This window comes from Pecten maximus, chromosome 16 (genome assembly GCF_902652985.1).
Source record: "Pecten maximus chromosome 16, xPecMax1.1, whole genome shotgun sequence".
Lineage (NCBI taxonomy): Eukaryota > Metazoa > Mollusca > Bivalvia > Pectinida > Pectinidae > Pecten > Pecten maximus.
Window position 1 is genome coordinate 21,591,135 of NC_047030.1, and position 25,561 is coordinate 21,616,695.

Here is a 25,561-nt window from a genome sequence, read left to right on the forward strand (position 1 = left end):
AGACCATTGGACCTGAAAAGAATTTCTAAATGAACACTTTCGATGAGGAAGCACTGTGTATGAAGTTGGAATTTGATCAGTCATTTGACCTATTGTCTAGAAATGGTGACGTGGACAGACAGACAGCATTGCAATATCTCCTTCCAGTGTTTGATCAGTGATAATAATTTACAACTAAAACAACTGTGTATGAGGTTGTCATGATTTTAATGTTAATCCAATTGATGATAAGATACATTATGTGTAATTCTAAAATTCTTAAACAAATATTCAAAGGTTTAACAGTCTCCTATTCATAGAGTGTAGTGAGTTAGTGCTTCTCTATAACATTGGTTTAATGGTGGTATTGTTTGTAAGTAGTGGTGAAACAGGTAATACAAACGGAAGGAAATCCTCAGCTCACACTCAATAGGTATCTGGTTACATGGCATACTACATCTCATTTCTGATAATTTCTAATACCATTTTATAATGAAACAAGATAATATTTTGTGAGTAGTCATATAGAAGTGTTTTGACTTAGGATATTTTGATATTTGGTTTGGAGTGCTGAAGTCTTATAATACAAACAGTAAAGAAAACCTTTTCAAGTGGGTAAATATAACTATTGTGTATATAGGTTATGCTTATTTGATTACACTTCTGAAATCTAGAGATTTGTGCATCTAACTTCGAGTTATAAATACAGAATATGAAATTCTCAAACACAAAGAGAAAATATGTTCGGATAGTGTAGAGAATCAGTAAAAGACTAGAGGAAAGTTTACATAGATGAACAAATTTTTCTACTCTGGCAAATCTACCCATTGTTCTTAATGTCATTTGATCCTGAACCTAAAACATGTGTGATGAAGTTGACAAGTACATGTGATGTTAGTTATATAGAAACCATGAAATGTCTACACCAGGCATCTGTGTACTATAGGGAAGATTTGGTTTGTTTTTGTTTAACGTCCTATTAACAGCCAGGGTCATTGAAGGACGTGCCAGGTTTTGGAGGTGGAGGAAAGCCGGAGTACCCGGAGAAAAACCACCGGCCTACGGTCAGCACCTGGCAACTGCCCCACGTAGGTTTCGAACTTGCAACCCAGAGGTGGAGGGTAGTGTTAAAGTGTCGGGACACCTTAACCACTCGGCCACAGCGGCCCCCTATAGGGAAGAAATGAGTCAAGAGAGTCAAGGAAGGAAAAGTAAGCAGGTAGAAAATAGGAGAAGATGGAAAACAGTATAGCTTTCCTATTGATGACATAGTGTGAAAATCTGATGCCAGGGTCATCTTGAGGATTCTGAGGTTGAAATATCCTGTTGATTCTAATTCCTGAATATATTTTGTCATTCACAGAAATGTTCTTTAATATCTTAAAAATATTTCATCAGCAATCTGGATATAGAGTCAAAAATATGGCTTCATCTTGGAGAGTTGACTATCAGAAGAGGCCTTGATTTTTTCTTTCCACCCCGGGTTGATTGTTTTTTGACAGGCACAAGATCTTCATCTGACGATTCTAGAGTTTTCTGGCTGGCAGATTCTTGACTGTCTTCTGAAGAACAGAGACCACATTTAATGCATTTAACTTGGAGGTAAGTGACAGTCTTAAAATGGCAATGTCATACTCTGTATAAAGTCATATTCTGTATAATGGATTTTTACAAGATACCGTATCTATATACTAATATTAATTATGTACACATTTTGAAATTTGCCTGTAAAAATGAAATTCAGTATAAGATTTATCCATATTTAACAAAAATGATTAAATCCAACCCCTCCCCAATTCTAGCAGCCCATGTATCTCTGCTGAGAGAAATAAAATATGTGCGAAATATGAAACAAAAATCCACATTTACAGGTACAAGACGATGTTAAATGGTCATATTTACCTGTACAAGATTTATCAAGATCAAACAGTTCCAAATCGCTCTCTTCGTCCGAGTCAAAAGATACTTTAGGCTTAGCTTTCCTCTGTGTCTGTCGTCTTACAATAGGCGTCTTATTCTCATCTTCATCGTCTTCACTGTCCGAGATCACCTTTTTAGCGCGTCGCCCAGCCTTGCCTTTCCGAGCTGTTAATAAAAACAAGCAAAACATCGGCTTTTTACTTCTAAGAACAGTGTTAAATCGTTGCAATGCAAATTAAGTCTGGTTTGAATCACCAGTGACTAGTGGTGTTCCGATTAATCGAGTTCATTGAGTATCATTTGTTTGAGACGTTTGATCAATCAATCGAGTGAGAAATCTGTAATCGAGTTTCGTCGGAAGTGCCCTACATCAGGTTTTATGAAAATATATTAGCCGGATTTCAGATAAACATACGCAAATTCAGCTTGACAATGTCTACAACACAGTCGCTTGCCGGAAATGGTTATGCTTGTATCATACAAAATCAAGCATCACATTAACTGGTACAGTGTAGTAATACTAGGGGGAATGCAAACGTACCGATGACTAAGATTTTGTTTGTGAGAACATAAGCGACTAGCTATGGAAGCAACGTTAACGTATACAATCTTTCTTCCCAGTAAACGCGCAGGGTCTGTTTTATGGAAACATTTTGGTTTTTAATGAAAACAAGAAGCAGAAGGTCCGTTAAGTACTGATACTTTAAATATGACGAAAACTATTTGTAAAATGTGCAGAAAGTCGTATTCCTTCAATGGTAAGTCACAGTTCCGCTTTCAAGATAGTATACATGTAGGTATAAAGATAGTATACATGTAGGTATAACAATTAATTAGTTATTGAAATTGTTGTTGAACGCATTTCACAAAATATTGAGACATGAATACAAAAAATAATACATTTGGAAATTAATCGATTTTAATCCATCATCGATTGGTTACACACAAGTGATGATCGATCACAAAAATTCAACCGATTCCCAACACTACCAGTGACATGAATACTGGAAGTTTGGTTTGAATTAAAGTGTAAAAAAATATATTGCTGGGGTGGGGATAAACTCAATCTTTGTAATTGTTTAGTTTCCGGCGAGACTTTTAATGACGTGATTCACATTACATATATGGCTTCAAAATGTTTGGAAACTCCGAGTTAAAATTAGTGGATTTACCAGTTTATGTATATCGACATGTATACCTGTATCGTCAGGTATGGGGAAAATTATCAATGTTTTGAAATATGTCTGTTTTCTATCAACAGGACATTATCCAATAGTTGAAAACATACGATGACAGGGCTTTTTCTGAGGGCTTTTTAGGGCTGTTAATGGACCCCATTCCTAATTGAAATTATTTCATATTTAAGCCAAATTCACAAAATTTGCAGTTTACTCCTAAAAAAACTCTTTGCCACAAATTTTCTTCCCAAAATGAGACAAAAAGGTCCTTTCCCAAACCAGTGAGAAAAGGCCCTGGATGAAGTGCCGGCTCCCCCTCCCTCACCCCTTTTTCATTATGACAAGTTCATAAGCTGAATCGGACCGAAGTAAAGCAGTTTACTCTTGGTACTCAAGCTTTCCTCTGCTTGATACCCAATGGGCCCACAAGAATTGTTATAAACTTGATTCATAATTTCCAAAGAATAGATAAATTTTAAAAAGCTGGACAGGGAAGCCTGACACCCAGACACATTGCTAAAATGACGTGTATAGGAAGTGTGCATTAGTTTCAGATTCTGAATAACTCATCACAATGCTATCTTAATCTGCACTGATTTTTGAGATGTTTTACCTGGAGTTTTGTGTGGTGTCTTGCCTTTCTGACTGGCTTGGCTTGCTTTCTGTGCGATTTCATCATCCTCCATCCCCTTATTGTGACAACGTTCCAGGCGTTCCTCCAACTCCGTCAGTAGAGGAGCGACAGCAGTTGCCTGTCATTGTAGAGGGACATACAGTAAATCATACGGGCTCAAACAGGAAAATGTGCTATGTATACCATATTATTTTGAACCTTATTACCAATGAGATTTGTACACTTTGTCGTAATAAAAGAAAGGTTGTTTTCTTTTTTTCTTTTCTTTTTTTTTGACATTTCAAATTAATGTTGTTTCAACAAAATTTTGAAGCCAAATTATGTAGTTTTGAATTATGAAAAGCCCAATTTTTTTTCAATTTGGTTTTTAAAATTTCCACACAATTTCATTCCATCCTCAGAAATATTGAAGAAAGAACTCCCTATCAGTGTTACCTTTGGTCCCAGTTTTGAGATTGACTGAGTTTTAGAAATGATGGAGACGAAGCACGAGTAGACATCATCATCAGCCAACTTGTCAGCAAAACACATGAAGTTTTCCTGGAGTTTACGTAGACTCTTTTCATTGTAGGACAGCATGGACAGACAAAATGACAGGTCTCTCCACTGCCTCTCATTCCTACAAATACCAAAGGTTATGTATGAACAGCATTTCCCTCTCCCTCTCATTGTTCTTTGTAAGTTGATTACAACACTTTAAAATGTTCAATAGAATAGTAACGACATTGTTAATGTACAACTGTAATATAACAGTTAGAATACCAGAAATAGATAGAGGACCTTACATGAAGATTCATATTGAATTTTAGAAAGCTTAATGAAATCAATATTACATAAACATAAGTGTATTTTCTATCTATTATACAGAATATACCCAGGGTATATAATATTAATGATAGTCTGAAAACACATTTTTAATTATCATAATATTAAGTAAAATATTAACTTTTTGTATAAAGGACCATTCTGATATGAATCATGTCAACAGTTGTAAGTCGAATTGTGTCCAATTGGTAATGATTTCATATTTACTTCTGAAAAAAATATTTATTAAAACATATCTTAAATTTTTTTTATAACTTATATCAATTACATTTCCTATAGCTAATTAACTCGATCACAACAATTGTGTAGCTAGTCCTGTAAGAACATACCTGGCGGCCCGGAAGCGTTGACAGAGTTTCTCCACCAGACTCTCACACTGTCGATCCTTCTGTATAAAGGCGAACAGGTATCTGAAACACAAATCAATTCCTGCTGAAAAATCCTGATGAACTATATTTAACCTGGTGTGAGAGTAAACTTAGCCTGGTGTGAGAGTAAAATACTGAAGTACCCTCGGTAAACTGGTTCATATACCTAGGGTATATGACATGTCACAACAATGGAGAGATTGTTCAGTGAAATTTCTTGAAATACAAATGTAATGAAATAAAGAAAACAACAGCAGAGTGTCTAAAGCTTTACTGAACTGTTAGATAATATTGAAACTCAAGAGCTGCAATATCCCCATTTGAATTGACATATGTATACCCAAAGGTTTCAAATAAAGAAATATCTTGGTCGTTCGACACTGTTCTGTAATATTTATATCAATACTTATTTTGTAAAAGTGTGTTCTTTGGTTTAAATTCACATTTGATACTGTTCTGTTTTTTTTTTTTTTAATACTTATATCAATAACTGTTTTGTAAAAGTGTGTTCTTTGGTTTAAATTCACATTCAACACTGTTCTGTAATATTTATATTAATACTTGTTTTGTATGAGTGTGTACTCGAGTTTAAATTTAGTTCCTGACTAATTGATGAGAAAGCCTACCTGAGTATTGTCCTGAAGTGGTCCTCGTCTACGCCCACGTCGGGATCAGACAGGCGACTGATAAGATCAGGCATGATGTTGTAGATAGCATTTCCCTGAAATGAGTAATTTACATTGATTTCTAGCCGAGATTTATAAGATATGCTATCTTTAAACATTAATTTAACACTATAACATGATAGAGAAAACTTGCTCAAGCTTATAAATACTAATGGGGCTTCTCAAGATAAAGCTTCCAAACTTCCATAGAGTCATTCACCAACCACTTCATTATACTGTAAACAATTAATCAGAAAATTCACTTTTATAATTCATATAGTTTAAATGATGAAAAATTCAAAGATCCAAGCAAAGTTTTAGTCACATAAATTAAAACAGCAGGTTTTTGTACATTTCACACTTAAAGATTATGACATGCAAATCTTGTAAAAGTAACTTCACAAACTGATCATATTTGCACCAAATCAATTAAGCAGTAAATGAAAACATACACTTGACACTATCTACCTTTTTAGACAACTCGGTGAAGAATATTTTGGCCGAACTGGAGATTTTTTCATTGTGGTCCACCAAGCATGTGGCCATCTCACTGATCTGACCTTTGACCTTAACCATGTCATCCAGTATCAAATGTGTGAGGACCTGGAGTGTGTTCTGTCTCACCAACGTTGACTCGTCCCTCAATCTGTAAAACAACCATGCCTATCGTAAGTTCTTTAAAAGCATGTTTTATTTTTTTCTTCCAACTGCATCAGACAAAACTTTGAAGAATTACACAAGTACTTAATAAATGTACTTGCTGTTGTAAAAATACAATAAATCTCTTGACACAATTTTATTGCTTTGTGTTACTGAGGAAACTAAGAAAATAGAATGAAGCATTCACTTTACTGTCAGTGATGTTAACATTTTCAAAGAGCTAATCTTTGTTTCGTTAAATAGATTCCTTGAAAATGACAACATAACTTCTTCAAAAAATGTATTAGTAGTATACATATTGCTTCAAAATTAAGGTAAAACTTGAACTTTGAACAACATTTAAAAAAAGAAAAAAAAAGAAAAAAAAAGCCTTTTCAGAAAGACCAACTTCAAAACAATAATAATGTTCTTAATCTACACATACAAGTGTACCGAATATGATTAGTAGCACTCTGGGTTATCAGATTATACGCATGAAGTATGTTTCCACGTTGCGATTATTAGAACTAGGGAGACCCTATACTATGTCTTAGCTTTAGTTAAAGTGTAGTGAGTGGATTACCTGGCATATATACGTGGAGTCCATGGTTCTATCATGTTGGGGAAGCGGAAGGTGAGATCTCCGAGGGCGATGATGATGTTCGCCCTAATGGTAGCATGAGAGGTCTTCTCCAGGATAGTAAACAACAGCTGTAGGTTGGTGTCACAGAACTCAGAACTGAAATTGACAAAAGTTAAATTATTTCCTCTTTCAGATTAAGTCAAAACTACTTAACCTAGGTTAAATTTAATTTTATCATTGCCTTCAAAACCATCTCAAATTTGACTAAAGGATCAGAGGAAGCTTAGGCCTGCTCCGTCCCAGTTTTACATGGGGACAAATATGGCAGCTATCTGTAGAGTTTAAATGTTCTTAAACATCAAAATTCAATTCTCTTACTTATTAGGTCGAGAAACATGACTCTAATCAGTCTGAACCCTGTACAGATTATAATTTCGACCAGGTTTTCCAGTAAAAAAATGTATGCGTTTGTCATTTAAAAAATGTAGCTCTTTCACCTGAGTTGATTTCTGATAACATCACTACAAGAATTGTGCATATTTCAAATATGAAATTCAAGCAAACACTTAATTTCTGTTTTTGTCCAAATGTGAGCACCATGTCATCCGTAATATCCAGAGTCACTGGACCAAATATTTTGGATAATATTCCACAAATGATGGGTGCACCGAGATGCTTAACTATGTTTAAATGCAAAATTTTAAAGTTTTAAAGGGCAGCTGTTGCCCCGGTCAGTAACCCCGGTCTCCAGTCATGCCTTCCTGGCTTTTTATTTTATGTGAGACAGAATTGTTCATATGTATTTACCTGACCATCATGAACTTGGACAGGGCCAGTGATGCGGCAGACTGTAGTTCTGGGTCCGTGTACTTAGCCTGGTTAGTACACACAGCTACAATCACAGGAGCCAGGGCACCGAGTAAAGTTTTACCTTAAAACAACATAAAACACTAAATATAGTCATAGTGATTATTTTAAAGACTACTTCATGAAATTTTAACTTAATAGGCTAAATGAAATTGAATACTTGGTTCTTAAGCCTTTTTTTTAGGTTGTTTGAATTCAACAGAAAATCACTAGGTCTGACATTTTTCATAAACATCTCAGGTCATTTGGAAAAAAATGAATTGAAAAAAAAAAGAAAAAAAAAGAATAACAAACACATGTACCCCACACGATTAGTTTTAAAAGGAGAAATTGACTACCCAGGGTCAAACATGTGGTCAGCGCATATCTGACCTCGAAAGCTCCAGTACTGTACCAGTCAATTAAATTTAGTAACAACGGGTGTCAGGTGATCCATGAGGATGTGTCTAAACCCATATTACTGTAGCTCATTAGCTGACCATCCCATCACCATCTTTGAAGTAGTTATAATTACTTTTGGTTTAACTGGGAGAACAGGCTCTGATAGAATCAGTCCTGGTGTGGCCTTGGAAGTTGTAACATGTACAGGGTAATGTGTAAGGTCCATACTCCGGCAATATGTGTTATCAGTGTCTGTAAATCACTTATTAATAATCAAGATTTTTACTTTTACAGTTATTGCTGGTTGTATAGTATCTAAAGTCAGCATAGAGAGTAACAATTTGGATTACTGGTACTGGTATAGTCTTACTACTTGATTTAACATTATACCTGTGACAATGTCTCTCTCACAGACTTTACGAATGTACTCTGCCTCCGCATCTTCAGCAGCCGCACCAGCTAAACCCAACTCCTCCTCGATGCCCTCAGAAGTGCTACTCTCCTGTCAGGGTAGAAATTACATTGTTTATATTGTATAAATATAATGCATTATAATGTAATATTACATCAGGTGATCTGAAAAATCAGTTCCAAAGATGTCACCATCTTTTCACAATCAGAAAGATTATATATTTTCAAAGCTTGAATTTCTCATATACTTTTGTGGAAGAAATTGCAAAATTGCTTCGAAATAACTCAGGTATAAAGTTTTTTTTTTAAAAATAACAGATCCATTTCCTATTAGTGTAAACTTGTTGATTTAGACTTAGATTATAACACTTCAATCAAGTGGAAATTTGAAATCAGCAATCCCATTTGATTTAAATGTATGCTCTACTTTAGGATAATAAATTTAATATATGTGACAATAAGCTGATGTACTAACTCGGGCTTTATTTTTGTTTTTTCGAGCTGGAGTTACGCCTGAATCCTCCTTTCCAGCACGGCGCCTTTTTAGTTCGTCCAGGACATCACTCTCCAGGTAAACCATCTGACTAAAGGCCACCTGTCCGGCCAGTGACAGGACACGAGTGAGCACCACTACAGACTTCTGACTGACAGATGCTGATGGGTCATCTTCTGCAAAGAAATGCATTTGGTAAATTACATCTCATTTCATAGGGGTGTATGATATGGGGGAATAAAACAAGAATCATTATTTCATAGTTATTTCATGTTCAGCATAAAATATTTGAAGGTATTTTGTAATGGAGTGTTTTTTTCATCTGCATCGATCAAGAAATGTCCGTAGATGCCAAAATTAAGTCCACAGTCCATTTAATGACATACATTTAATTTGAAACTTACAGGGAAGTACATTTTTTTTCTATTGCAGATCAGAATTGTCTACAATAACAAGATTGAAAGATATCTAACCTGTCGGGGTATCAGTAGGTGTGTCGCTAGCGGTGTCTACAGGTGTGTCGCTAGGCTTATCTGCCTCATTAATTCTCTGAAATTCATTGATAACCTTGCGGATAATTTCTCCACACACAGTATCCGGATGATTTGAGAGTTTGTATATGACTTTAACAGCTTGTTCCGCCAGGGGGATCCAGTATCGGTTCTCTGTGTCATCCACACCTGTTTTACAAAAAAAATACATCACCAACATGTGTGTTACAGCAATATACATCGCAAACATATGTGTTACAACAAAATACATTGTCAACACCTGTGTTACAGCAAAATACATTGTCAACACCTGTGTTACAGCAAAATACATTGTCAACACCTGTGTTACAGCAAAATACATTGTCAACACCTGTGTTACAGCAAAATACATTGTCAACACCTGTGTTACAACAAAATACATTGTCAACACCTGTGTTACAGCAAAATACATTGTCAACACCTGTGTTACAGCAAAATACATTGTCAACACCTGTGTTACAGCAAAATACATCATCAAAGTTCATTGATGATTTTTGGTATCTAAATTTACTTCTATTGTTATCAGAACTTATCAGGTAATTGTTATGTAAACCAACCTTTAACAAGGATGTGTGACAGCCTAGTGAATATTTCGTGGTCCTGGGGCAGACGGAACGGCTTACTAGCCACCTGGCCCTTCATCTGAAAAAATCCCAACACTTACTGCTGAAAATTTCAGGTAAAAAATCATCTCACTAAACAGTTGAATAATCTGTTGGCTTCTTCTTTAAATAAGCAAAAGTATATAAACAATGGAACAAATTTGTTAAACAAAAAATAAACAGAGTAATCAAAGCTAGTGATGACCATGGTGAAATACTAACATCAACCCAAATAATAATTTCAATTGTATCTTTCTTATTTCAAATGTCACAAAATCAATTTATATGTTGATATTTCCTTGTTTTATCACCTTTGTCCACCCCTATTTTGTAGTTGTAATGACCATAAGAGTTCTAGTTTGTGAGACTTAAACTCCAGAAACTTACCCTAAAAACAAAACATCATATTAACAGTAAGCAGGATTCACTGTACAGCATTCACGCAAAAACCAGTATGTTTCAATAACAGACTTGTATATTCTAAATATCAACACAAAAACAACTATGTTTCAATAACAGACTTGTATATTCTAAATATCAACACAAAAACCAGTATGTTTCAATAACAGACTTGTATATTCTAAATATCAACACAAAAACCAGTATGTTTCAATAACAGACTTGTATATTCTAAATATCCACAGAAAACATGTTGGTACATACCCTCTTAGAGTTAGAGAGTTTGAGGAGTGCCAGACAGGTGTCCCTGGCCAGGATGAAGTCCGACTCTGCCCGAGGTCCTAGTCCCTCACTCACCATCACGTTGATGTTACTTCGTACCACTGTGTTATCAGCTCTGGAAATGCCATATATAGTTTTTCTCATCATTCTTTATAAAATACATCTAAGCAGACAAGTATTCCATTGCATAACGTTGCAAGTGAAGTCTGACACCATGCCACAGATATGGTGTCAGGGCCAGAGGAAACTCGGACTACCCAGAGACCTTACATGTGGCCTGTAACATGCTGGGTGAAGGAATGCAGAGTTATTACAATGTAAATTTGATTTGAGTGCATTTCCAAATTTTAACAGATTACCACATTGATGAATTGGGACAGTCAAATTATTTTCTATTCCAAACAGTATATACATATAGAAAGTCAGAGCTTTTTCTCACTGGTTTGGGAAGGGTCCTTTTTGTCTCATTTTGGGAAGAAAATTGGTGAATTGGGAAAGATTTTTTGGGAATTTGGCTTTAAAATGAAATAATTCCAATTGGGAATTGGCCCATTAACAGCCCCAGAAAGCCCTCAGAAAAATTAAGCCCTGAAAGTGCATTTAGTTCAATCATATATGATTTAGCACAATGCTTCCAGCACGAAAAGTGCTATTGAAAATTAATCGTTAAAATATGTACGTTTATGGTAGTTATCCTCCAGATAAAAATTACCGTTCTCTTCCAGAGCCAGAGAAAACTCAAACTTGTCTCTGGCGTCTCAATTATTGGGAAGTTGTTTAAAGGGAAAAGTTGACGTTAGACACACAAAAACTGGACAACGCACTATGGCATAAGTTCACCTGCCAGTAAGCTAACAATCAGATTTCTCCATTTTGTAAACTTATCATACCTCCAAACCTAAACTACCAAATTTGAGATCAATTTTTTACCAATCGGAGGCCTCTGTTCTAGAAACCAATGGAGATACCAATGTCCAGTATAGTTTTATATGCAAGTCCCCAATACCCTTACATAACATGTGAGAAAGAAGTTTCTTTAGAACATCGCCGCAAAATAACCTTTCATTAGACCTGAGTAACATACCCTGCTGCCATGGACAGAAGTAAGATTGCTGATCGGCTGTCCTCGGCTGATGTGTCTGGGATCTTGAGTGTGAAGCGTTCCCAAAGAATCTTCATCACAGTGCTGTTCAGGTCTCCTGTTTTCATCAGCTCCATCATCTACACAACAGGTTAAATTGACATTTCAATTTTTTGATCATGTTATACATCCATCATTGTTTACATTTAAACATTAATTTTGGCAAAACCTTGATTAAGTATAACAGTCTTGACTACCGTATTCATTTATACATCACTACTCTCATTTTAGGGAATCCTATTTCAATTGTCGTGTATACTGAACTGCATTTTATTTTAAAGGAAATCTGGTGGAGATTATAACAACATGGGAATTTTACTTTATAGAGAAATTGCCTTCCGAATTTCTGGAACAAAAACTTTCATGTCAGCAATCAGCATACTGTAAAGATACATATTTTGGCGGTAATCTAATTTTAGCACTTTTTGCACTAGAAGCATTCTGCTAAATTAAGATTGTGCTAATTGCATCTTCTATAAACTGTTTCTATATTCATGTAAAGTGATTTTGGCAATTTTTCAATTCATCAATGTGCTAATTTGTTTAAATTTGGAGATATGGGAAAATTTTAGTGCACCATATAATGTATGTTTGAAGAATTCTTCCAATAGTAACGGGAAATATTTGTGTCATACCAAGCCTTCGAGAGAGGTAAGATCTCCTATGGTGACGCCATAGCTCAGTGCTGTCAGGTTCTTCACTATAGCTAGGGCACACGCTCTGAAATAAAAACATGTCACATTCAGAAACACTCTACTGTACAGCAGTCTGTTGAAGAAAGGACACACCAGACAAACAAGCATTTCATTGGGTCTTGTCTTCACGAGACCTGAAACTCAATTATCTCACACAGAGAGTTTACATAGAAATCACACTCATATTCGTTTCATCCCGTAAATGGTAGAGCAGACTTCCCATTTTGACTCCCTTGATATCTTTTTCTCACCCTTATATGCTGCCCTCTGACTTTCCCTAGATCCCAAATGCTTTCTGAACATTTACTTTTCTAGGTCCTTGACCATAGGACTAGACTACTCATCATAACTCAATTGACATCTCCCTAATATTCTCTCCCTTGATACCCTCTGGCTTGCCTTAAACCCCTAATGATTTCTGAACCTGTACATTACAAAGTTCAACATCCTTGCCCTCTGACCTTTGACTGTTGCCTTCAGGAGACAGATACATCTTTTTGTAGGCATCAACAACAGCATCCTTGACACCAGATTCCTTCGACCAGATAAGTGGCAACATGCGTCGTACTCCCTGCATGGCTGAGGATAGACCAAACTTAAACCCAGTCACAAAGAAATCTACAGCGCCTAGAACATCTGATACGTTCTCCGATCCCAACAGGCGACAGATGATGGGAAAGGCTTTTTCTGTTTCCACACCAAAGGCAAGTGTGTCCTGTTGGAAAAAGATACATATAATGTAATACATAATGGTCATAGCAGGACAACCATTTTCACCAGATATGATGAAATTTCACAATTTCTTGTTTTAAATAAAAGGCACAACTCCTTAAAATGCTAAGAAAGCAAATGAAAACATGCATAAGTCATTGTTAGATTGGGAACGTGGCAGGATGGACATTGCATGGGTAACACTATACACCTCCTCTAAATAAAATGGCGGGGCATCAAAATCAGACATTTGCTTACCACAAAGTATAAGATGAGGATTCACAGTATAACACCTACTACTTACCCTTAAGTACCAAACAAGCACCTGCTGTTTGGACATGTCGCTGACTGCCCCACATTGGTCCTCAGACATTTGACTTTGGATAGCATCTTCAGACAATTCTAGGTTAATGCTCTTCTGCCCTATAAAACATGTTCACATTCACACACTCATGTAGTCACTGAAAATATCCTTATCCATAGTGTGTACACCCAGTTAGTCACTGAAAATATCCTTATCCATAGTGTGTTCACCCAGTTAGTCACTGAAAATATCCTTATCCATAGTGTGTTCACCCAGTTAGTCACTGAAAATATCCTTATCCATAGTGTGTACAACCAGTCAGTATTTGCTATTAATGCTGATGAACACATTTTTCAAATAATCCATTTTTCAAATCTAAAGCACAATATTTAAATCCTTTAAAATTTATGATTTTTAATGTTAATCATTAAATAAGATAAAAATGGGGATAGTTATATTTCCATTCTATTGTGTACTAATTAAAAAAGCATTTGATAAAACATGTTTGAATTTATAAAGACTTTAGTAAGTCAACCCTCTATTTCTATGCAAACAAGATTGTCTAGTGGGTTGTAAGCATTTTTTGGGAAAAATTATTTCTGGTTTCATCCTGAACTCATTGGGATTTATCATAGAAATAAGGGACATTTTGATTCCCTGACAGTTCCGAATGAGTTTGTTCTAGCAAAATTTGGTGATGATCGCTTAAGGTTGCTGTTTCACAGCACCTAAAAATCTAACTTTGATCAGTATGAATTTGATGAAATACTCACTGAGGAACAACTTTTTAAGACACTGGATAATATTGGTACCATCTTCCTGACTTGATTCTTGTGAATCCGTTCTGTTCAATAAAGCAACAAAGTTATTACATGTACACTTGTTTGTTAAAAGTAAAAACGTCTTTAAAGATATCAAAGTATTTTTTTCAAATATTACTTGAAAAGAAGTATAAAATGGCAAGTTAGATCAGACTTCAATAAACTGTTATCATGGGTTAATATCAGATGTAACTTTGGCCAAAATGAAGCATTCACGCATCTTTTTTGTAATGGATCACATTTGGAAAAAGATCAAATCTTGGTGTTTTGTTGCTTTATATAAACAAATTCATAAATCCTACTTTCCCCCTTTCCTCAAAATGACAAATTCATTTACACCAGTAAAATTGCTAACTTTGACAAGATTTTGATCTTCATTGAATTTTCTTTGAGAGACAACAATATTATTATAGTAGCATAATATAGCTTGAAATTCATTTTCAAAATCAACAAAACTTTATTGATCATGGAAATAAATGTGAGATTAGATGTGTTGTACAACCTTTCACTCTCCTGTGAAGCCTCCTTAGAAGAATCTGGGTAAGTCATCACCATAGCTGTCATCAGTTTGTGGGCAGCACACCACTTTTCTTCCTTCAGAAGGGACATAACTCTTGCTGTTACACTATAAAACACGAACCAATTTTATTTCATTTTGACTGGACAATCTTACAATGTTAAATATGTTTATAGAGCAAAGTCAGGCAACCTACAAATGATTATAAACCAATTTTTGTTGTTCTTTCAATTAAGCTCAACCTCAACAGTTTTGTCCCAATTTTACAATGAAAAAATCTAGTGCATTAATGAATATAGTCCAGGATGCAGTCCGATTGATAGCTTTCGCAAGGACTTAAGTTAGACTTAAATGTACATCATTTTTTTCCCTGTAAAATTTCTAACCAGAGATGTATACCACACACCTGTCCAGATTGTCCTCGTCCGTTATTACAGCATCTGAAGTTTTGATTTGTTTTTGTGATCCTTCCTCCTCCTCGTCTCCAGATTCTGCCTTCTCTGTGTCCTGTGATTCTCCTTCGTCAAGCAGAGCCTCATTTATCTTGATCTCCATTGTTTGCCATTCAGTCTCCAACTTTTCCATCATTGGGTTACCTATCAGACAGGATACAAAGACACTAGCCAATATCACAACATACAAGTAAATCTACAACAGGTAGGAGTATAAATATGCATTTAACTACTATAAGGTCACCTCCAAATGCAATGTAGGTTATAAATTCAATCATAATAGCAGGACTGATCTTGGCGATTTGAATTGTTTAAAACTGCAAAATTCATGTCCATCAAACAAAAATTGTAAAGTCAATTTGTAGGCCATTAATTCATTTGACCTTAGTATCAATATAAACTGAAGAGATTTGTATTCAATCAGAATATTTTATGAATTTTTATGTAAATGAGTATCGGGCTTCTAATTCTTGTGGTACAAACCTTGCCCACCATTCTCCACCTCCTCTCTCATCATCTGTTTCAACTTCTCAGCTTCACTTTCATAACTCTGTTCCAGTTCTTTAACTGAAAACTGAATTGAACACAGAAATATCACTTCAGGATCAGTAATTAAGGTATTAAAGGATGCATGTACCAGGTATTAACATGTAAATTTCACTTTCAAATTGGTATAAAACCATTGAGGGCTATTCCAGTAAAATATCTACCCCACCCAAGGACTCCAGTTTTTATTAAGATTTTTTTTTTATAATTTCCTTTATATGTAATAGAACTAAGAAGTAGGAAACTGAACCGTGCACAGAAGTGATTCATTCTGGAGTCCTGGGGTCAGGTAGATGTTTTAATGGAATAGCCCTGATAATGTTTCATACTGATAGTGAAAGATTGTTCAACATATAGGAGATTGCCTGAGAGAGAATACATGCTGATCTGATACTGTTTTACCATGCTTTAGTGTGCAAATAACTGACACATGTGTTATTTCAATGATAATCTTGTCAAGTTAAACTAAAAAAATTCAACATGACAGTAAATTTAACAAACTTTCCTCAATACACATAAGAAATTGAAGTTACTATCTCAGAGCGCTGTGCATTTTAAATAAAAAATGATCAATACTTCATGCAGAAGTTTATATAGGGCCCAGTAAGGAATAATCTGGGTATGGTTCAAACAAATTGATGTTTATTGGGTGCTGTTACTAGAATAGTTATACATGATCAATTAAGTAAACAGCAAAATTGTTAAATTTTTGAGGCAATCTGGCCGTTTCATCTACCAGATTCAGGGCTTTTTCTTCAGGCTTTTTGGGGCTGTTAATGGGCCCCATTCCCAATTGATATTATTTCATATTTAAGCCAAATTCCCAAAATTTTCAGTTTACTCCTCGAAAAATCTTTCCCAATTTTCTTCCCAAAATGAGACAAAAAGGCCCTTTCCCAAATCAGAGAGAAAAAGCTCTGGGATAGAAGTAAAATTATTAATTGGTCTTTATATGAGCCGATTCTAAACGAATGGGATATAGGAAAAGTAGACACATACCTTGGCTGCATAAGGGTTACACTTGAACAGGTTGGTGATCAACTGAAGGGCCTGTTTGCGGACCGAGCTGGACTTGTCCTGGAGTCGGCCGACAACCAGAGTGGTCAGGCTGACCTGTCGACTGAGTGGAAGGCACTGGAAAGTCATGTCATAATGGTTATACAAATCTATGATGGGTCAGTCCATGTAGAAGTGAAGAAGAAAGCAAAGTTTACTTAATTCTATATACAGCACTACATGCAAAATAGTAAGAGTACAGGTGTACTGACTTTTGTGAGGGATGCAATCCTAAATGATTAACAACGAATTTGTAATATTCTCTGATCAAATAAATGTCACTGTAGATATTTCTTATCCACCTTTCCTACCTTCTTACCCGAGGTATTTCTATATTACAAATAATACTTCAGAATTATTCTTCTAAGCACAAGTTAATTAGTTTTTTTTTATAGTGAAAACCAATTATCAAGACTCGTTTTTGTCCTCAAGTTATTTGAATCAGAATTGTGAAAGTAAACATCTGTCAAAATCAACTGGGTTTTTTTTTGTCTGTGACCAGTTTTTCTCACTTATGTATCAAAAAGTATGATTTTGACTTTTGAAAATGATTAATAACTTTTTTTTTACCATACATGTACATTTACCTTTTCATTTACGATTGCTATCCAGATCTGCAGACATTTGCTCCTGACGTAGGCATTAGTGTCATGGACATGATCCTGTAATACAAAACCAAATATATAAAACAGACTTCTAAGATATTTGAAATTTACTACAAGAGATATGGTCCTGGCTGTCACTTTATAAAACAAAAATTACAGTATACTAAGTAAACTGAGAAGATTTGCCCTTATGATTCTATTTATAGAAGTGTTAAGCTGGATATTGACCTGATATCCTTGAACTATAAACTGATATCATTGACTTGGAGCTAGTCTATTAGTAAAGTCAAACATCATTTTCTCAAAGTCATTGGAGTCGTGAAAAACAACTTCCGAGATATCCAGAGTATTCGAGGTCAACTGAGTATATAATATATATTTACTTTTTATTGTTAGAAGTGGTTTTTATTTTGAATTAAGCAGAAAACAAAGTTTGACTCAATACAAGGGAAATTACAAGCTACAGAGCAAGGACCCCAATATTAAAAACTGATTTTCAAGTGCTTGCAGAAAAAAGTTAACAAGCATGCTGAAGCAGTACATGTTCCTTACTGACTAAAAAAAGTAACAGTGACCTTGACCCAAAAACACTGAAACTTGAACTTGATCTATAGCTACTAATACTGAAGTTACATACTGAGAAAGTGCGGAAAACTGAGAGGACAGACAGACGGGAAAGAAACCTATAGTCCCCCTCTCCCTCCCTGGTTTCACCGACAGGGGACTAACAAACTATGAATATATAAAATGGGGCAGTGTTCAGTGTACAAGTTACTGTTGCTCTCACCTCCAGATTGTCGAGGAACTGATCACGTGTTGCCTTGGTTTTGTCGTCCAAACTGTCCTTGTTGAGAACCTTCATCAGTATCTCCCCGATCACACCTAACACACAGTTCCTCATGATGTATGGCTCACTGTCCAGGTGACACAATAACAGACTCATATTGGGCAGAACATAAGCTGGGATCCTGTCAGCAATCTCCACCAGGAAGGTGGAACAGTTACGAGTTCCTGAGGAATCTTTCGCTGCATCCTCTGGGGCCAGACGTCCTATTTCCCTGTAACAATGTAGAAGTGGAATGTCTACAGAAATTATCCCTATTCAAGACTACATCTATCCTAAAAAGTGTACCTATGGTACCTAATGAAATCTTTGGAAAACACAAAGCTGCACATCAATTGTTATTTTATAAGCTTTTTCAATGAAGGTGTAATAATATGTGGAGCAAGTTGTTTTTAAACAATGCTACATAACCAGTCTGATGATGTTTGCTTGCTCTTGAAATGTCCTTTTGAGTGGTTAACTGTAAACATATAACAAGAGTTGTCTGAAGACAACATAGATCGCCGAGTGGGATGAAATTCGGAAATAGTTTTTTCAAAAGCAGGTCAAATGTCATGGTCAAGGTCAGTAGGTCCACAAATGTAGCACCAATTATATGAAGGCCTTGTCAAAAGGAACTCATACTGGTATGCAAAACATATCTTGTAATGTACGATTAACATACTGTGGCCACGGTTAAAGTTTTCAAATGTAGGTCAAAGGTCAAAGTCAAGGTCAGCAGGTCCACAAATGTAGCACCAATATCAAGGCCTTGTCAAAAGGAACTCATACTGGTATGTAAAACATATCTTGTAATGTACGATTAACATACTGTGGCCACGGTTAAAGTTTTTAAATGTAGGTCAAAGGTCAAAGTCAAGGTCAGCAGGTCCACAAATGTAGCTGCTAGCACCAATGGAAAGGCCTTGTCACAAGGAACATAATATATATTGAATATCTGTAAACTGTTTCCTTATTAGTATTGACATAACAGTTTTATAAAGACTGTAGCCTAGCTGTCTATGGATGCTGATGATGCTGACAGTATAGCAATAGCTTCCCTGGACCTCATCCCAGTGAGCTCATAGGAATAAATTTTGGATTGGCCATTCAACAAGGACTGTATTCAATAAATATTATGAGTTTATTGGCTGGCAGAATCTTAATTCAGATTAACAGATTTTTTAGAGTCTGTTACAGCTCCACTAATTGTGCCTGGAAAATAATTTTTATACATTTACCTTGTTATTTCACACAGAACAGTTTTCACTCCAAACTCCTCAGTAATGACCTGTAGCGTCTGGGCCAGGGGAACCGCAAGATGTTCAAAGTGCTGGACCAGCTGTACCAATTTTAGACTGCAACCTGGGAATGGTATTAATACATCTTTACCTAACTTTCAATTAATTAGATATATTCTCCCAGATATGACACTTTATCACAGACAGATTTAACTAAGTCTTTATACAGAATGATGGCCAATAGTAAGATGTGTGTTGTCACCAAATACAAATATTATGGCAATGCTCATGCCTGGAGAAAGTTTCGCTGTTCACACATTTTCGAAATACATCCAATACGAAATACATCATAGTATTGTCATTTTTTAGATGATTTTCAAAACAATGTTATGAACGAAAAATGGTCAACTTCTTATCAATTTTCAACCATTGAAATATCAATCAAATCTCTAACACACAAATTATTACAGAGTGAATAAATACCCAAACTGTGGTTGTAGCTTTTCACCATGACAGCCAGAATGCGATTCATCACCTGTCTTGTTTCCATTGCAGAGGCATATGACATTCCAGGATTTTCGAACAATTTGTAACAACAATTTGTAACCAAGCTGAAAGAAACAAAAGAGGCATCACTCTTCCATCCAACCACCATCATAAGAGGAATAAAAGAAGTGAATGTATCACAAGTTTTTTCTTCTAAGATTTTTTCTTTTCTTTTGAGGATATAATTGGAACAAAGTTTACTCAGTATTCCAGTAAAACATCCATCTTATCCCTACAAGACTCATTCTTTTTTAATGCTACTCAAATTGCAGAGAAGAAAGGGCCATGTGAGCCATTTAAAAAGTTTGGGATCAGGTCATGTGTCCACAGATGGTGAAGCATTTTATAGTGTTATCTCACTGAAATGTCATAACTCAATCCTGAACACGACAACATGACATTCCGCCCTGTTACTGCTTTATGATCTGGGTCATACTTGACAAATTCTTCGTCTGGAATGGGTGGGTCCCACAGTCTGTGCAGGTTGAGTGATACAAGATGCAGTAGGGCCTTAAGTCCCACTCCACGCTCCTCGTCCCAATCCATCCCTGTGCTTGCTTTCTTCATCTTGCTGGTCTTAGCCCGGCCCTACACAAGAAAAAATACAACAAAATCATAGAACTTGGGCAGATAAATCTGCATCTAAGACAGAAATATTTTTTATGCATAAGAGCAAAGTGAGCAGGGGCTCACATAGATAGCCAACTCATCATACCTTGTACACCAGCTTTTTATTTTGAAGCCTTTGACATTTAATCTTGACCAATGACCACTGAAATCTTTTCCGGTGTGGAATTTTATGTTTGAATATTATGAATTGAATATAAACAAAATTTGTCAAGTGGTTCAAGAGATATCTTGTACACAAGCTTATCAGACAAATGATTGTAATATACCCCCTTTAACAAAGTGGAGGGTGGATGATGGAAAATAATCAGAAGTCAAAAAAAAAAAGAAAAAAAAAATTAAATAAAACTGATCATTGATGATGATTTTGAAAAGGCAATGAATTGAAAATTTCTGGAAGTGCTCACAAATCTTTGGCTTTGCATATTTTTGTAATGTTACAGAGAAGTAGTTGATGTTGTATTTTACAGATACATTCATTGGTCATTTACAAGTGATTTAGGAGATTTAAACATTAAACAACAGTTAAATGCTTTGTTTGTGTTCAGTATTAAAAATATTGATAACAAAGGCTAAGACTTGTAATAAATGTTCTCGAGATGTACATAAATTTTCTACAAAAGGGCAATTCTGTGACAAATTTAGAAAACCAATTATAATTGATAATCTTTGATATAAATAGCTGGTACACTCATTCCATAATATTGACAAGAGAGAAGCATGAAAGCTAGTTTCTGCTTGAAATAGAAAATCTTATTATGACCCATCTTCAAGATATATTAATAAAAACAATCATGCTGGATATTAATAAAACGATATTTCCCCTACCGGCCGGCGCTAAAAATTATAAGTGACCTTGACCCTCACCAAAAAATCATGAAACTCGAACATGATATGTAGCTATTTATATTGAAGTTACACACCAACTTTCACCAACATACCTTGAAGCATGGCTGAGAAAAGCGTGGAAAACTGATTGGACGGACGGACGGACAGACAGACAGCTTAATGGAGAGGAAACCAATAGTTCCCCCATGTTTTACCAGTAGGAACTCATAACTATTCATAAATATCTACCTTTGCATTAACTAACTGTGTTGCACTTGGTTTGGAGTCATCAGCATCCAACATTTCCATGTACTGACACAGAAGGTAGCACACCATCTTGACCATGTTAAGGTTGTTCCGTTTTTCCTCCGCAACTGGGGGTTCATCTTCCAGAATATTTGCAAGGTCATTTGACAAGGATTTTGCAACTAAACAGAAAAAATAAATCACTATCATTTCCAATTTTTAACAGCTTGGGACCAAAAAATGATGTCAATATTTCAGACAAGAGTATCATCATCGGTACAAAGCTCGCCTCACATTGTATACCTCATAATAGAATTAGGGGGTGAGTTTACCTACTGGAAACTATATTGCAATACATGCATACCGATATTTTAAGGAAAAAATATTTCAAGGCGGGGTCTCCTTGTAGTAGTTGAATTCTACCTCACTGAACAACATACAGGAAGCCCTTCACCTGCCATCCAAAGCAATTAGGGTAAAGTGTCTTGCCTAAGGACACAACCATGACAGTGCATACTGGCTCTTTTCTCAGCTTCCCAAGAAACACAAACCGACACAGGTAGGAAGCATCGAACCATGCACCTCGGATTTTCACGAGGTTACATGGCTGGCACCCACAGAGCTATTGGCTTTTGGCAACAAAAATTATAATTGAAATATCATATTCTCAACAAGACTTTTTTCCATACTTAACATCCTTTTTTTAAGATTAGCAGATTCTACAAATGTTGCCAAGTACGTATACCACTACACGAAACACATGAGTCATGGAGTCAAATTTGGATTCCTAAACACCACTGAAAGTTGGGAGATCTATCAATCAAGCTTAGAGCTAGATAACTTACTGGTATATATGAATTTGATTTCTGAAATAATTGATACACAGTATTTTTATTTCTATATCGGTAAAACATTGTGTAAGACTTACTATTCACAACAAGTTCCCAAGCATCTTCCTTCAATTCATGGGCAAGATCTCTTTGTAGACTAAAAATAACAAATTAATTGACATAAAATCATGTGATATTTATATCTTATTTTAGCATTAAGTTATGTACATTTAAAAAAAAAATTAGGGTTATTTGAAAACATAATACATGTACATCTCTAAAGCAAGTCAGTAAGAAATTATTTAAAAGCATGATCCATTTCATTTCCTATTTCTGCTCTTCTTGGTTCTTACTATATGTTCTTTGGTACACCCCTTCATTAAATACATCAAAAAATGAACTGCATTTCCTTATCCTCCAAAAAATTCCTTTTTACTGCTGTAGTGGTACGTGTAAATGTATATACGTTCTTAATACGTTTTCTTAACTTATTGAATATAAAATGCTATACTTTACCACAGAACACTGAACAAAACATCAAAATTTTCCAGAATTACACGAGCTCCATGAGTCCGTAAGTTTGTCTTCAGTTCTGTAAAGAAAAAAGTTTATCTTATTTCAATAGTTGTGAATTATCATAAGTCACAATGACATTTTAGATGTAAGAAATAAAATGTGGTCAAAACTTCAAAAATACAGTATTATTACTGCTAATGTTGCCATAGGTAATGGGCTAGGAGCATCTTCTGCATTTTATTATCACATTCAGTTAAAACAATCAGGATGAGTTCTACGTTAGTATGGCATATAAAAAGGACAATAGCCAGCTGGTATACCAGAGATTTCCCTACAATAGAAACTGGGTCTGTTAAAAGGACCCATTCCCCTAAAAAAATCTTGTGAAAATTCCCAATTTGCCACTGAAAAATTCTCAATTTTGAATTTGAAGTCACTTTTGAATGATTAAGTTAAGTTTTATCTACAAAAACCTTTACTAAGGTACTTTTGAAAAATAAAAAATCAGCTATAGATAACAAAATGAAATCAAAAATAACAAAATCAATATTCATCAAAGAAAAACTGAAATTTGTATGTACATGTATTTTGCTATTTTTTTAGTTTTCTCAATGTCACATTTTGTTGCGTAGAAATTCCCAATTCAATGGACCCCGAGACCCAGTTGAAAAATTGTAGGAAAATCCCTGTATACATTTACATGAAGAATGCCCTAAATGAATTTCAATAGATTGACTTACCATGTAAAGCCCCTGGTAACTCTCTAGGTGACAACACCTCATCAACAACAAACTGAGACACATTCGTCTTGTTCAGCAGGTCGTCTCGAGCGACAGGGATAAGGAATTCAAACGTCATGATTGCTGTAAAACAATAGTTAAGCTGCAGGGTTTGAAATTAAGCTTGCATTGACATACAATGAACAACATATTCAAGATACAGATACCTGAATTATATGGGTAAAACGCAAACAGCTTGCCATAGACAATGATCTGAAAAATGTTCATTACAAAAAAAGCATGCAATATTTCAAATCATTTCAAAGTGCTCACCAGCGTTGATTGTGCTTTTTATCTTTACAATAATTTCAGATTTTGCAACAATATATATATTTGTTAACTTATATATGATAAGTTGTATTTTCAATGTTAGTTCACATATGCTAGGGTTTGTACAGATCTAATATACCGGTATGTCAAATATCAGCAAAAAATTAAGATTGCCCACTTAGTAAAGGGAGATAATTAAGTATTTTTGGTGTGATCAATAAGTTTGATAAAATAAAGCAATACTAGCTGTTATATGCAGATTGAAATGAAACAACAATTTAATACATCACAATCACTTTAATTAATCTAGGCTATGAATAGATTTCTCACAATAATTTTGAGCATATAATTATGAAGAAATTCACAAATTACACATGAAAATTTTTGAATTTTGGATTCTTCCAATCATTTTAATGCATCAAATCAAACTTTTTTTGTAATCTTAAAGGAACAAACTTTTTTTTAGCTCTAATATACAAACAAACTTTTTCCCCAGTGAAAACTGCCAACAAATTATAATGCTATAAAATAATGTCTTTTGCTTTTACAAAATTGTGTTACAAATCTGAGTATAAGTTTACGATGCTGTTTCAGAAGCTTTAAGAATATCAGTTTGTTAGAATAGCGTTGAGTAAATAATCGTGACCTAACAATACACATATTCATTGAAACTCTGTACTCTAGCCCTACAACACAGATGGTGTCAGCACCAGAGAAAACTCGGGCTAAGATCTGTAATTACGTACAGTACTAAAATGAAAATTTTGGTACGAATTGAAAGTTGATGGCACAGGTACTTGGGGTCAGGAACTAAAGTTATAATGGAATTGTCCAATTTTAATTTGTAACATCATTTCTTGTCTATTTATGCACCGATACAACATTGGAATCGATTATATAGCGCGTTTAAAAAAAACACCCGTTTCTGGTTGTTAGTTCCTGACCCCAAGTACCTGTGGTTGATGGTACGTATACGTTGGCGCGATATCACTGGATAAGTGGTACAGTATACATATATTAATAAAACCTCATCGGCCACATACAAATTCTTTCAGAAGAATGATACTTGAATTCGTATGTCCTTACCAGTTGTCAATACAAGACATCAACAATCTTTGAGTCTTTCTAGTTCCTCTGGCTCGTTCGAAGTTTCCGCCTTTTATCTAGTAGCCAATGAAATCAAAGAATAGCACTTGGTCCTGGATTGATTTTCATTTATTACTTTTGGAAAAAAAATATGATGCGTGATTT

General features: G+C 35.2%; 1 protein-coding gene across 1 annotated transcript; it reads right to left on the reverse strand.

Moving 5' to 3' along the window:
• Nucleotides 1-188: 188 nt before the first annotated feature.
• On the reverse strand, nt 189-25,490 carry LOC117344940 (condensin complex subunit 1-like). The gene is made up of 33 exons (XM_033907825.1): nt 25,397-25,490; nt 24,002-24,124; nt 23,262-23,337; nt 22,844-22,902; nt 21,919-22,097; nt 20,651-20,802; nt 20,152-20,279; nt 19,669-19,792; nt 18,392-18,662; nt 17,587-17,661; nt 16,943-17,077; nt 15,881-15,971; nt 15,352-15,541; nt 14,931-15,053; nt 14,381-14,451; nt 13,608-13,726; nt 13,054-13,307; nt 12,533-12,617; nt 11,841-11,977; nt 10,739-10,871; nt 10,031-10,115; nt 9,417-9,623; nt 8,926-9,119; nt 8,430-8,541; nt 7,599-7,722; nt 6,792-6,947; nt 6,038-6,215; nt 5,531-5,625; nt 4,866-4,946; nt 4,147-4,330; nt 3,691-3,829; nt 1,882-2,064; nt 189-1,541 (listed from the first exon to the last, which is right to left on the reverse strand). The coding sequence occupies exons 2-33, from the start codon at nt 24,117-24,119 to the stop codon at nt 1,408-1,410; spliced, it is 4,392 nt and encodes a 1,463-aa protein (XP_033763716.1). The 5' UTR covers nt 24,120-24,124; nt 25,397-25,490; the 3' UTR covers nt 189-1,407.
• Between the last annotated feature and the right edge of the window lie 71 nt (nt 25,491-25,561).